Source organism: Bufo gargarizans, unplaced genomic scaffold, assembly GCF_014858855.1.
Source record: "Bufo gargarizans isolate SCDJY-AF-19 unplaced genomic scaffold, ASM1485885v1 fragScaff_scaffold_549_pilon, whole genome shotgun sequence".
Taxonomy (NCBI): Eukaryota; Metazoa; Chordata; class Amphibia; order Anura; family Bufonidae; genus Bufo; species Bufo gargarizans.
The window spans coordinates 181,178-193,339 of NW_025334136.1; the positions used below are offsets into that span (position 1 = coordinate 181,178).

A 12,162-nucleotide genomic window follows, 5' to 3' on the forward strand; every position below is an offset into this window, starting at 1 on the left:
ACTCCCCCTTTGATTTCTTACTATTGTGGATAACAATCTCCTTGGTTTACCGGATTCACTAAAGGTCCTCTGCCCCGAAAAGAACATTTTATTCTGTGCTTTTTTATATAGATATTGTTTATATTCATCTCGTACTTTTTTTAATTGATATTGTTTTTCTGGGGTGTTTACCTGAGTGATCTCATTCATCATCTGGTTGAGCGTACCTTCTATTTCTTTTTGAGTTTGGGCAAAGAAATTCTTTTGTTTCCTAATTTGATGTGAATATATACCTGTGGGGGCCATTTTAGTGCAGTGAACTCATTGTCATGTTCAAGACCAATTTGAAATGATTGGAGCTTTGTGACATGGTGCATTATCCTGCTGGAAGTAGCCATCAGAGGATGGGTACATGGTGGTCATGAAGGGATGGACATGGTCAGAAACAATGCTCAGGTAGCCCGTGGCATTTAAACGATGGCCAATTGGCACTAAGGGACCTAAAGTGTGCCCAGAAAACATCCCCCACACCATTACACCACCACCACCAGCCTGCACAGTGGTAACAAGGCATGATGGATACATGTTCTCATTCTGTTTACGCCAAATTCGGACTCTACCATTTAAATGTCTCAACAGAAATCGAGACTCATCAGACCAGGCAACATTTTTCCAGTCTTCAACAGTCCAATTTTGGTGAGCTCGTGCAAATTGTAGCCTCTTTTTCCTATTTGTAGTGGAGATGAGTGGTACCCGGTGGGGTCTTCTGCTGTTGTAGCCCATCCGCCTCAAGGTTGTGCGTGTTGTGGCTTCACAAATGCTTTGCTGCAGACCTCGGTTGTAACGAGTGGTTATTTCAGTCAACGTTGCTCTTCTATCAGCTTGAATCAGTCGGCCCATTCTCCTCTGACCTCTAGCATCAACAAGGCATTTTCGCCCACAGGACTGCCGCATACTGGATGTTTTTCCCTTTTCACGCCATTCTTTGTAAACCCTAGAAATGGTTGTGCGTGAAAATCCCAGTAACTGAGCAGATTGTGAAATACTCAGACCGGCCCGTCTGGCACCAACAACCATGCCACGCTCAAAATTGCTTAAATCACCTTTCTTTCCCATTCTGACATTCAGTTTGGAGTTCAGGAGATTGTCTTGACCAGGACCACAACCCTACATGCATCGAAGCCACTGCCATGTGATTGGTTGACTAGATAATCGCATTAATGAGAAATAGAACAGGTGTTCCTAATAATTCTTTAGGTGAGCGTATATCTCCACATAAGAGGCTGCCGGTGCACTAAAGACAAAAATCCCAGCTCGAGACATACACGAGTATAGCAACTGGTCACTAAAATGGTCCCATCCACTTGTGATAAAGTCAAATGTCTAAACCTCAGCAAAAAAGTGCGTATGTGCATAGTATCATCTATCACAAAAACAGAGAACCAAGTCCTGTAGACATGCGTGAACACACATGTATATATCACCTTAAAGGCAAATAAGGTTACTGCCATTGCCCTGAAATAGAGCCATGTATAGAGGCATATACATGTACGAAAATATACAGGAATCGATCACCTAAATAACTGCGTCCACCAAGTGAAGTCAAAGATCACAGAGATTGACCCCTGCAGCAAACACACAGTAACTGGATTATATCACAAAGACATTGGTTTATAAAGCAGAAGGTAGCCTCACGCTATGAAATTACATACCCATAAAATGAAAGACTGTCCAACTCAGGAGAGCCACGTACCCCGACGCGCGTTTCGACTGGAATGCCTTCTTCTGGGGGATGCTTCATGCCATGTACTGAGTCAGTGCAGTGACCGTATATATGGCACATTTTGAAAGTCTGTTCTCGCGCTCCTTGTGCTGTCAGTTCTCCCATAATGAGAACGAGAGCAAGTCTTCAACCCCTTTACTCAGGACATAAGTCTTCAGCCCCTTTACTCAGGACATAAGTCTTCAGCCCCTTTACTCAGGACATAAGTCTTCAACCCCTTTACTCAGGACATAAGTCTTCGGCCCCTTTACTCGGGACATAAGCCTTCAGCCCCTTTACTCGGGACATAAGTCTTCAGCCCCTTTACTCGGGACATAAGTCTTCAGCCCCTTTACTCAGGACATAAGTCTTCAGCCCCTTTACTCCGGACATAAGTCTCCAGCCCCTTTTCTCAGGACATAAGTCTTCAGCCCCTTTACTCAAGACTTATGTAGCTGAAGCCCCTTTGGCAGTGATTCCAATCTTTTTGGAGATAATGCTACAAGGTTTACTCCTGGATTTGGTGATTTCCGGCCGTTCTTCTCTGCAGATCCTCTCCAGCTCTGTCAGGTTGGATGGGGGCCGTCAGTGGACAGCCATTTTCAAGTTTCTCCAGAGATGTTCCATTCGGTTCAGGGCTCTGGCTGGGCCCCTTAAGGACATTCAGAGTTGTCCCTAAGCTGTTCCTGTGTTGTCTTGGTTCTGCCCTTAGGGTCGACGAGGGATGAGTGACCCTGGGCCCCTATTTACTTTATTATTCTCCATTATAACATGGTTATATTGGAAAATAATAGCATTCTTTATTACAGAATGGTAAGTAAAATGTCCATTAAGGGTTAAAAAAAATACAAAAATTAATCACCCCATCCACTTGATCGCACAGCCGGGATCCTCTTCTTTGTTCTTCTTGAACGACCTGCAAAAAGACCTTCGCTGACGTCATCGTGCTCACCACGTGGTTTGCAGGTCCTGCAAGAAGAAGAAAGAAGACGGTAACGGCTGCGCGATCAAGTGGATGAGGTAAGTAATTTTTGCATTATTTTTTTAACCCTTAATGGACATGACGAGGGTATTGGTTATCCCCGTTCGCCACTTTCATTTAGCTTCATACCCTCCAAATACCACTTTGCCACCAGTACACTTCCCCGCCACAAAGCCCCAATCCCAATAAAAACTCGGACCACCAACTGGAAATGTAATGGCCACAGCAGCCGTTTATTAAATAACATTTACAAAAATAACATAACATAATACTGTAAACCCCAATGGGGGAAGGTCCTTGAAGCCACAAAAACATTGAGCTGTCGAATCAGGGTGAGCCATTCTTGCCTCCAGCCGTAACGCCCAGCTCAAAGGCACCACCGAATGACCCCTCCTCGATTCACCACAACCGCTCGTTCCACCTGGGAGTCCACCCCCCACTGTGGGGCCCCCCCAATTGTCCTCAGATTCCACCGTGACAAACTCCAAGGACCCCCCCACCGCCACAATTCGCTGTGACAAACCACTCCCCACGAAACTCCCAATACCCCAACCCCCAATCCCTTCAACTCTAAACCCAGAAAAGGGAAGGGTGGGTGGGAGATTTTCTTCATTACCAAAATGGCGCCCTGGCTTCTTCCTCCCTGCCTATTTAACCCCTTAACTCCACCCCCTCACTCAAATTAACCTATCCTAACCTTACTATCTCCCATAGCCTTATCCCTCTACCCTGGCCCAACCACCCCCCCACCCAGCTCACTAAACCAAACCCCCGTCATGGGGGCCTCCCCTAAAGGGGGCTCCGCCCCCCCCCCAGTCCGGCCATTGCTTGACGAGGGTATTGGTTATCCCCGTTCGCCACTTTCATTTACCTTCATACCCTCCAAATACCACTTTGCCTCCAATACACTTCCCCGCCACAGAGCCCCAATCCCAATAAAAACTCGGACCACCAACTGGAAATGTAATGGCCACAGCAGCCGTTTATTAAATAACATTTACAAAAATAACATAACATAATACTGTAAACCCCAATGGGGGAAGGTCCTTGAAGCCACAAAAACATTGAGCTGTCGAATCAGGGTGAGCCATTCTTGCCTCCAGCCGTAACGCCCAGCTCAAAGGCACCACCGAATGACCCCCCCTCGATTCACCACAACCGCTCGTTCCACCTGGGAGTCCACCCCCCACCGTGGGGCCCCCCCAATTGTCCTCAGATTCCACCGTGACCAACTCAAAGGACCCCCCCACCGCCACAAGTCGCCATGACAAACCACTCCCCACGAAACTCCCAATACCCCAACCCCCAATCCCTTCAACTCTAAACCCAGAAAAGGGAAGGGTGGGAGATTTTCTTCTTTACCAAAATGGCACCCTGGCTTCTTCCTCCCTGCCTATTTAACCCCTTATCTCCACCCCCTCACTCAAATTAACCTATCCTAACCTTACTATCTCCCATAGCCCCATCCCTCTACCCTGGCCCAACCACCCCCCCACCCAGCTCACTAAACCAAACCCCCGTCATGGGGGCCTCCCCTAAAGGGGGCTCCGCCCCCCCAGTCCGGCCATTGATTGACGAGGGTATTGGTTATCCCCGTTCGCCACTTTCATTTACCTTCATACCCTCCAAATACCACTTTGCCTCCAGTACACTTCCCCGCCACAGAGCCCCAATCCCAATAAAAACTCGGACCACCAACTGGAAATGTAATTGCCACAGCAGCCGTTTATTAAATAACAATTACAAAAATAACATAACATAATACTGTAAACCCCAATGGGGGAAGGTCCTTGAAGCCCCAAAAACATCGAGCTGTCGAACCAGGGTGAGCCATTCTTGCCTCCAGCCGTAACTCCCAGCTCAAAGGCACCACCGAATGACCCCCCCTCGATTCACCACAACCGCTCGGTCCACCTGGGAGTCCAGACCCCACCGTGGGGCCCCCCTAATTGTCCTCAGATTCCACCGTGACCAAATCCAGGGACCCCCCCCCCACCGCCACCAACGACCGGACTTGACTACCTCAACTCTGGACGTTCCTCCGCAACCTCAGGGCCACCTCAATGACATCCTGCAACGCCAAACTCCACATATCCAGCCCCACCGCATTCAAATGCACTCCGTCCGATCTCCAAAAAGCCCCCGTTCCCGCTTCCAACTCCCTATGCCTAACTACCACTGCCCCGTTCCTAGCCATAAAACGCCCCACTGCCCTATTCACCTTCACCCTCGCCTTATTCACCACATCCACAGACCAAGCCCCTCCCTCCATACCTGCCGGGGAACAATATCAGACCACACAGTCACCATACCCGGAAATAATGACCACAAACGTAAGAAATCCCACTTGACCTCTTTAATCAACTCCCGAATAGGCTTAGCCGCCAAGTCGTTGCCCCCCGCATGTACCACCAACACATCCGGTGCCCTATCCATTCTCACGAACCTATGAATCTCAGGCAGCACCCCCTTCCAAACCATACCCCGCCTCCCAATCCACCTTACCACCGCAGACTCCCTATCAAAGCCTAGCTGTTGACCGTCCGGCCGAACCGCTGCCCGGACAGCCCCCCAGAAGACATAAGAATGCCCCAGAATCCACACCAGAGCGGGCGCCGCATCTGCAACGAGAGAAACAAAAGAACAATACCGCAGCTTTGCACCAACACAACAAACCCCAAACACAACCACCCCCCTTGTCTCTATAGGCGATCCAAACGAACATAAGACTTAAACCTTGCCGACTCCCAACGACCAATCCTCTTAATAACCTCCTCACCAAGACCCCATCTAGCCGCTTCTGTCACTGCCTCAATCCTAAAGGAGTGGCTGGAATACCCCACCTTATCCACCCCCACCCGGCTCAAATACCTCTAAAAAACTGCATAAAACTGAAAGCGAGACAAAAAGGTGCCATCTGCATGAACCAACAAAGGGGACCCCATAATAATCCCGCAAACACTGAACCGGGCACATATCACAACCCTCAACCCGGAAAAGCACCACCTTCCGTCCTCTACCCAATGTATCCGTTTTTGACCGCCGGATAACAAACTCCACCCTATCCTCAAACCACTCAACATCCCCCCTCAAAAGTCCCCCCACCCGACTCACCGATGGACAAACCAACTCCCCCACACGCTTCCCCTTCTGACCGACAAACCGCCCGCAACTGCCCCCCCAACTGAAGCAACAACCCAAACGAGACTGGCCTCCTCCCATCCACCCCAGCACCCATCCTCCTCCACCCTTTCAATGCCTGCACCACCAAAAAGGATTTCGTAACATCCACCATCTGCCAGCCATGTAACCGTTAACCTTGCTAACCGACCAACCCTGCTCCCTACCATGACCTAAAAACATTAATAAAGCCAACTCCGGCTCCTCCATCCCCCCTCCCAAAACGGTACACCAATCCTCCCAGGCCCTTCAAGCCCTCATATACATATCCCACGTACCCGGAGCCAATGACGCCCGAATAAGCCCCATCAATGTTCCTCCAACAGCTCCCACAGGCAAGCCGGACACTCCAAACCAACCGCGTCCGCCTCTGGAGCCAGCTGCCGAAAACGATTCCACTGCGAACGAGAAAGGGCGTCAGCAATAGAATTGTCCACCCCTGGCACATGTACCGCTAGAAGCCAAGCATTAAGCGACAAGCACTCTAACAGCAACCGCTGCAGCAGCCGCACCACCAATGGCGCTGACGCCGACAGACCATGGATCGCTTGAACCACCCCCATATTGTCGCTGTGAAAACAAACCTTCCTGTCCCGGAACCGCTCTCCCCACAACGAAACCGCCAGCACAATAGGGAACAACTCCAACAACGCTAAATTCCTCACCCATCCCCGTTCAACCCATACAGCCGGCCAAACCCCAGCACACCATTGACCTCCACAAAACGCCCTAAAACCTGAACCCCCCGCCGCATCAGTGAATAACTCAAAATCAAAAGCCTCAACCACTCCCCCCATAAACAGCGAGCGACCGTTGTACTGGTCCAGAAAAGAACTCCAAACCTGTAAGTCCGCCCGCAGCTCCCTCCCTAACCGGATATAATGATGCGGAACCACCACTCCCCCGGTCGCCTGCACCAACCGCCTACAGAACACTCGACCCATGGGCATTATCCGGCAAGCGAAATTAAGCTTCCCCAACAGCGACTGAAGCTCCCTCAACTGCAACTTTTTTGCCTGAATCGCCCTAGCCACCAGACCTTTCAGATCTTCCAGCTTATCACCCGGCAACCGAAACTTTATCCTCACTGAATCAATCACTATGCCAAGGAAACTCAATTCCGTTACCGGCCCCACCGTCTTGCCCTCCGCCAGCAGGACCCCAAACTTCCCAAACTTCCCAAAAATCAAGCTTAACGTCTCCAATAACAATGCGCAAACCGGCGACCCCGGGCGACCAATACACAAAAAATCAATGATTCACAGCCTGACGAGTCCACAACCGCCCACTCCAAAAATGAGCTGAACGTTTCGAAGTAAGCGCACGACAGCGAACACCCCATGGGTAAACAACGATCCACAAAGAACCCCCCATCCCAAAAACACCCCAACAAATGCCTCGCTGAGGCAACTGCTGTATTGCCCGTCCCTCCACTACCACCTTCCCCCCGAAAGGGCTGCCCCAAACGCACTGGGGCCGTAACCTTTAACCACAAGGTGATATCCTTATGATCCCACAGCATCTCCGGGCGCACCGCCTTCCGCTGCCGGAACTGCTCATCGTAACGCAACCATGCCACCCCCCCATACACCCTATACACCTCACCGATCGCGTCCAGATAAAAAAACAACCCCGAACAAGCCTCTCCCCAATCACACTCGCCAATATCGCGAACGCCTGCAACCAGTTTGCGAACGTCCGCGGTATTAACCTATAACGGCGCTTCTCCTCTTCTTCCCTCTTACCATCCTCCCTTCGCACCCTATCTAGATTGAAGCGCTCCAAAGGAAGCAGGGAAAATATCTCCACATATTCCCCCCTCCAAATCCTCTCCCCCACCTCCGACTTCAAATGCACCCCCAACGGGCCCTCAAAGCAAACATAAACCTCCCCTTTCGCCTTATCATCCACCCGAACAGAGTCCTCCTCCACCTACGCCCCAGGCCTGTAACGGCGTCCCCCACTCAACCCCCAACTAGCAACCAACCCAGCCAAACCACCTAACAATTGCCCCAAGCCCTTACTAAACTCTAACTGGGAGACATCCCCCACCCCAGCCCCCACACCCTGCTCTACCTGCGCAAGTGGTCCCCAAGAAATATCACCTGGCTGCCTGGGTGCTGTGTTCCCATCAGCCGCAAATCCTGACTCCTGATGATCCCTCCTCTGCGTCGCGCCGTCGTCGTCCTGCTGTCCCCTGGACCCGCTGGGACCAGGGACATCCTCGCCAGGATAGACCATAAAGCTGGAACCCTCATCTTCGCCTTGCCTCCTGGCAAGGCAGGACTGCGCGGTGCAGCAGAACCCCTCAGCCGCCCGGACCTCCTGACATCTCCTGGGCCTGGCCGTCTCCTGTCCCCACACAGACGAGGAACGCCGGGGTTAACAGTCTCTTCTGAGCTTCCCCTGGGGGCAGAGCCTCTTGCACTGCTTGCCTCAAGGGGCCTGCTACCACCGACGGATCCACCTGCAGCAGCCCCGCACTGCACGCCTGACCTCCCACGCCGAGGGGCTGCCTCTGTGCCTGGAGTTACAGAGGCGCCCGCAGTACCCGGTCCCGCTCCCACGACTTCGCCGCTTGCAGGAGTAGATGGCCGGGCCCCCTCAGCAGCAGCTGAATCTGTTCTTGAGCCCACGCTGGGCCCCTCACCTCCGCCGCTGCCCCCAATTCCCCGCAAAAGCTTTACTCTCAGCTTTTCTTCTTTACCAAAATGGCGCCCTGCCTTCTTCCTCCCTGACTATTTAACCCTTTAACTCCACCCCCTCACTCAAATTAACCTATCCTAACCTTACTACCTCCCATAGCCCGCTCCATCTACCCTGGCCCAACCACCCCCCCACCCAGCTCTCTAAACCAAACCCCCATCACGGGGCCTCCCCTAAAGGGGGCTCCGCCCCCCCCCCCCCCCCAGTCCGGCCATTGCTTTTTACTTAGCATTCTGTATTAAATAATGCTATTATTTTCCACGATAACCATGTTATAATGTAAAATAATAAAATCTACAGAACACCGAACCCAAATCCGAACTTCAGTGAAGAAGTCCGGGTTCGGGTCTGGGTACCAAACATTCAGTTTTTTATCATGCGCGTGCAAAACGAATGATGAAGAACGCAATGATTTTCCCTGAACGCACACGCATCCTATCCAGCCCTCACCTGCGACGGCCGTGTGAAAGAGGCCTTAGAATTGAGGTCAGAAAGTTCCATCAGAGCAGAGAATATTGTTCCTCACAGTCTGAGGTCTTTTAGATGATTTTCTAAAAACTCCAGGCGGCTTTCATGTGTCTTTTACTTTTACTAAGAAGAGGCTTCTTTCTAGCTGCTCTGCCACAAAGCCCAGATTGGTGGAGGCTGCAGTGATGGTTGACCTTCTGGAAGTTTCTCCCATATGCACACAGGATCTTTGGAGCTCAGCCAGGTGGACCATTGGGTTCTTGGTCACCTCTCTTACCAAGCCACTTAGATTGGAGGGGCGGCAGCTGTAGTTGTTCCAAACTTCTTCCATGTAAGAATTATGGAGACCAATGTGCTCTTGGGAACTTCCAATGCAGTGGAAATGTCTTTGTTCCCTTCTTCAGATCTGAGCTTCCACACAATCCTGTCTCTGAGCTCTACAGGCAGTTCTTTCCTCCTCATTGCTTGGTTTTTGGTTTGAAATGCATTGTCAGTTGTGAGAAAAATGTTGTCACAAACCAGCGGGTGTGGACCCATTGTGCCCCGTGACCAACCTCCTCTAAGGTCGTTGTGTAAGTGAGCCCAGCATTCTTTAGCATTCCTTATGGTGAGGATAGATTTTTCTGAGGGGAACACCAGGTTGGACACGAAGAAGCTGGTCCAGGTGGACCAGGAGGTACCAGAGCAAGGTACCAGAGGTATGGATGTAGTCAACAGGCAGAGTCTTAACCAGGAGTGACGGAGCAGGACCGAGGATGAGGCAAAGGCATAGTCATACAAGCAATGGGTCAGGGCAGGTGGCACAGATACAGGTCAGGCAATCCGGGTCATCCACAGAAGAGGCGAGAAGATGCAAGCAAGGATCAGAAAGTAGCGGAATCCAGAAGACAAGCACGCGTTAAGATTCACAAACAAATTCACCTTTGCAGGACACAAAGGACCTTTGATTCTCATGCACCTGGGAAGGGGACTGGACCAAGCAAGCAAGTTTTCTGCGCAGGTGCAATGTGTGACGTGACCGTATAGCACCCGCACTGAATCCAGACCCATTTATTTCAATGGGTCTGTGCACAGGAGCGGTTTTCTCACGGATTAGTTCTGCGTTGCGTGAAAAACACAGCATGTTCTATATTCTGCGTTTTTCACGCAGCCCTGGCCCCATAGAACTGAATGAGGCTTTAGTGAAAAACGCATTGCATCCGGAAGAAAGTACGGTTGCAATGCGTATTTCACTGATGGTTGCTAAGAGATGTTGTTTGTAAACCTACAGTTTTTTATCATATCACACACGCGAAAAACGCATCAAAACACATTGCACCCGCGCGGAATAAACTGAACAACTGAACGCAATTGCAGACAAACTGACTGAACCTGCTTGCAAAATGGTGCGAGTTTCACTGAACGCATCCGTAGCCAATCCGTCACGCTCATGTGAAAGAGGCTTTAGAGAACAGGAAGAGACGCGCGCCGGCCCTTAAGGAAGTGCTACAGGGCACAGGCTGGAAGGCATGAAGTGTGCAGGGCTGGAAGGAAACCACGGAACAGGTTCCAGGAAGGACAATGCCTGCAAGGACAAAGCCCAGGACCGTGGCAGCGAATGGTAAGACACGGGCAACAGATCACCACATCTACCGGGCGCGGACAATGACAGAGGCAGCGAGGGAGGACAGTGCTCGCCCGAACACGGAGCCCAGGACTGAGGCGGCGAGAACATCGACAGTCAGCAACCACCGTTATAAGTCTCCATGCAGAGTTTTAGTTTTTCTTTTTTAATAAGTTTGCAAAAAATTCCAAAATTCTATTTTTAATTTCTCGTTATGGGGTATTGATTGCAGATTTATAGGAAAAACACAAAATGTAGATAAAGTGAAAGACGTTCTGGATGCTCTGTGTCTTCTGTGTCTTCTGCGTCTCTTCTGTTTTCTTGCATTAACATGAATATTATTTTGTTTCGTTTTTTATCATCATTTTATTCTCTTACATTTTTCTTTTTCCAAATCATACAGGATGACGATGGAGAGGACTTCTCAGAACCTGGTGAAGAATTTCCAATAGGATCCTACGATTGGCTGGTCTTAGGATAAATCACATTTCCTGCCTCCTGTAACGGCTGCTAGAAGATTGCGTCTCGCTCTCCAGGAACTAACACTGATCTGAATAAACACCGTGTGATGCTTCATTTACCCTGCGGGGGCGCTGCAGAGAAAGCCAAACCCCACAGATTACAGCTGATTGCTGAGGGTTGTACAGAAATCAATTTGAGCAAGAAAATAAAATAAAAAAACTTTTCTCATCATGTGTTTGTGAATATTTCATAGAGTGCGGTATCTGGATTCGCCATGTAAACCGCTCTCTGGGTGGCTTGTTAATAAAGCAGCTCTCTCTTCCTCTCTCCCAGCAGGAAGTGACAGTATCAGAGCGACCAGCAGTCAGAAAGCTCTTCTTTCTGTTTCCTTCTCTCACATTGAACACATTTACAGAAGGATCAGACGTGATGTGAACAGAACTTTAGTTTTGCTCTAAGAGCTGAGGGTTTGTAACCGTTGTATCCAGTCTGGACAGTCCTCTAAGCTGAACAGTCTGGACTCAAGACTGATACATTATAACCTCCACTGATACATTATAACCTCCACTGATACATTATAACCTCCACTGATACATTATAACCTCCACTGATACATTATAACTAGGGATGAAACATCTGAAGTTGATTCGCATAAAACTTCCTTCCAATACTGTACAGAACAGGAGCTCCGTACAGTATTAGAATGAATTTGCTCCGATGAGCCGAAGTTATTGCTTTGTGAGACTTTGCGCAATAACTTCAGAAATTAATTTGTACTGTAAAAAAAACATTTCCCGAACTCGGGTTCGGTTCCAAGGTACCACTCATCTGAGCCAATACATTCTAATATTGTACGGAGCTCCTGCTCCTGCTCTGTACAGTATTAGAATGAAGTTTTAATGCGAATCGACTTCGGATGTTTTATCCGAAGTCGATTCCCTCATCCCTAATTATAACCTCCACTGATACATTATAACCTCCACTGATACATTACAACATCCACTGATACATTATAACCTC

At 49.7% G+C, this 12,162-nt stretch overlaps 1 protein-coding gene across 1 annotated transcript in view; it reads left to right on the forward strand.

Moving 5' to 3' along the window:
- LOC122922595 (transcription initiation factor TFIID subunit 11-like) overlaps window positions 1-11,373 on the forward strand; it is a 32,385-nt gene extending 21,012 nt beyond the window's left edge. Inside the window, exon 4 of the mRNA XM_044273265.1 lies at window positions 11,084-11,373. Coding sequence (XP_044129200.1) covers window positions 11,084-11,161 — 78 coding nt within the window. The 3' untranslated portion in view covers window positions 11,162-11,373. The remainder of the gene's footprint in view (window positions 1-11,083) is intronic.
- The last annotated feature ends 789 nt before the right edge of the window (window positions 11,374-12,162 follow it).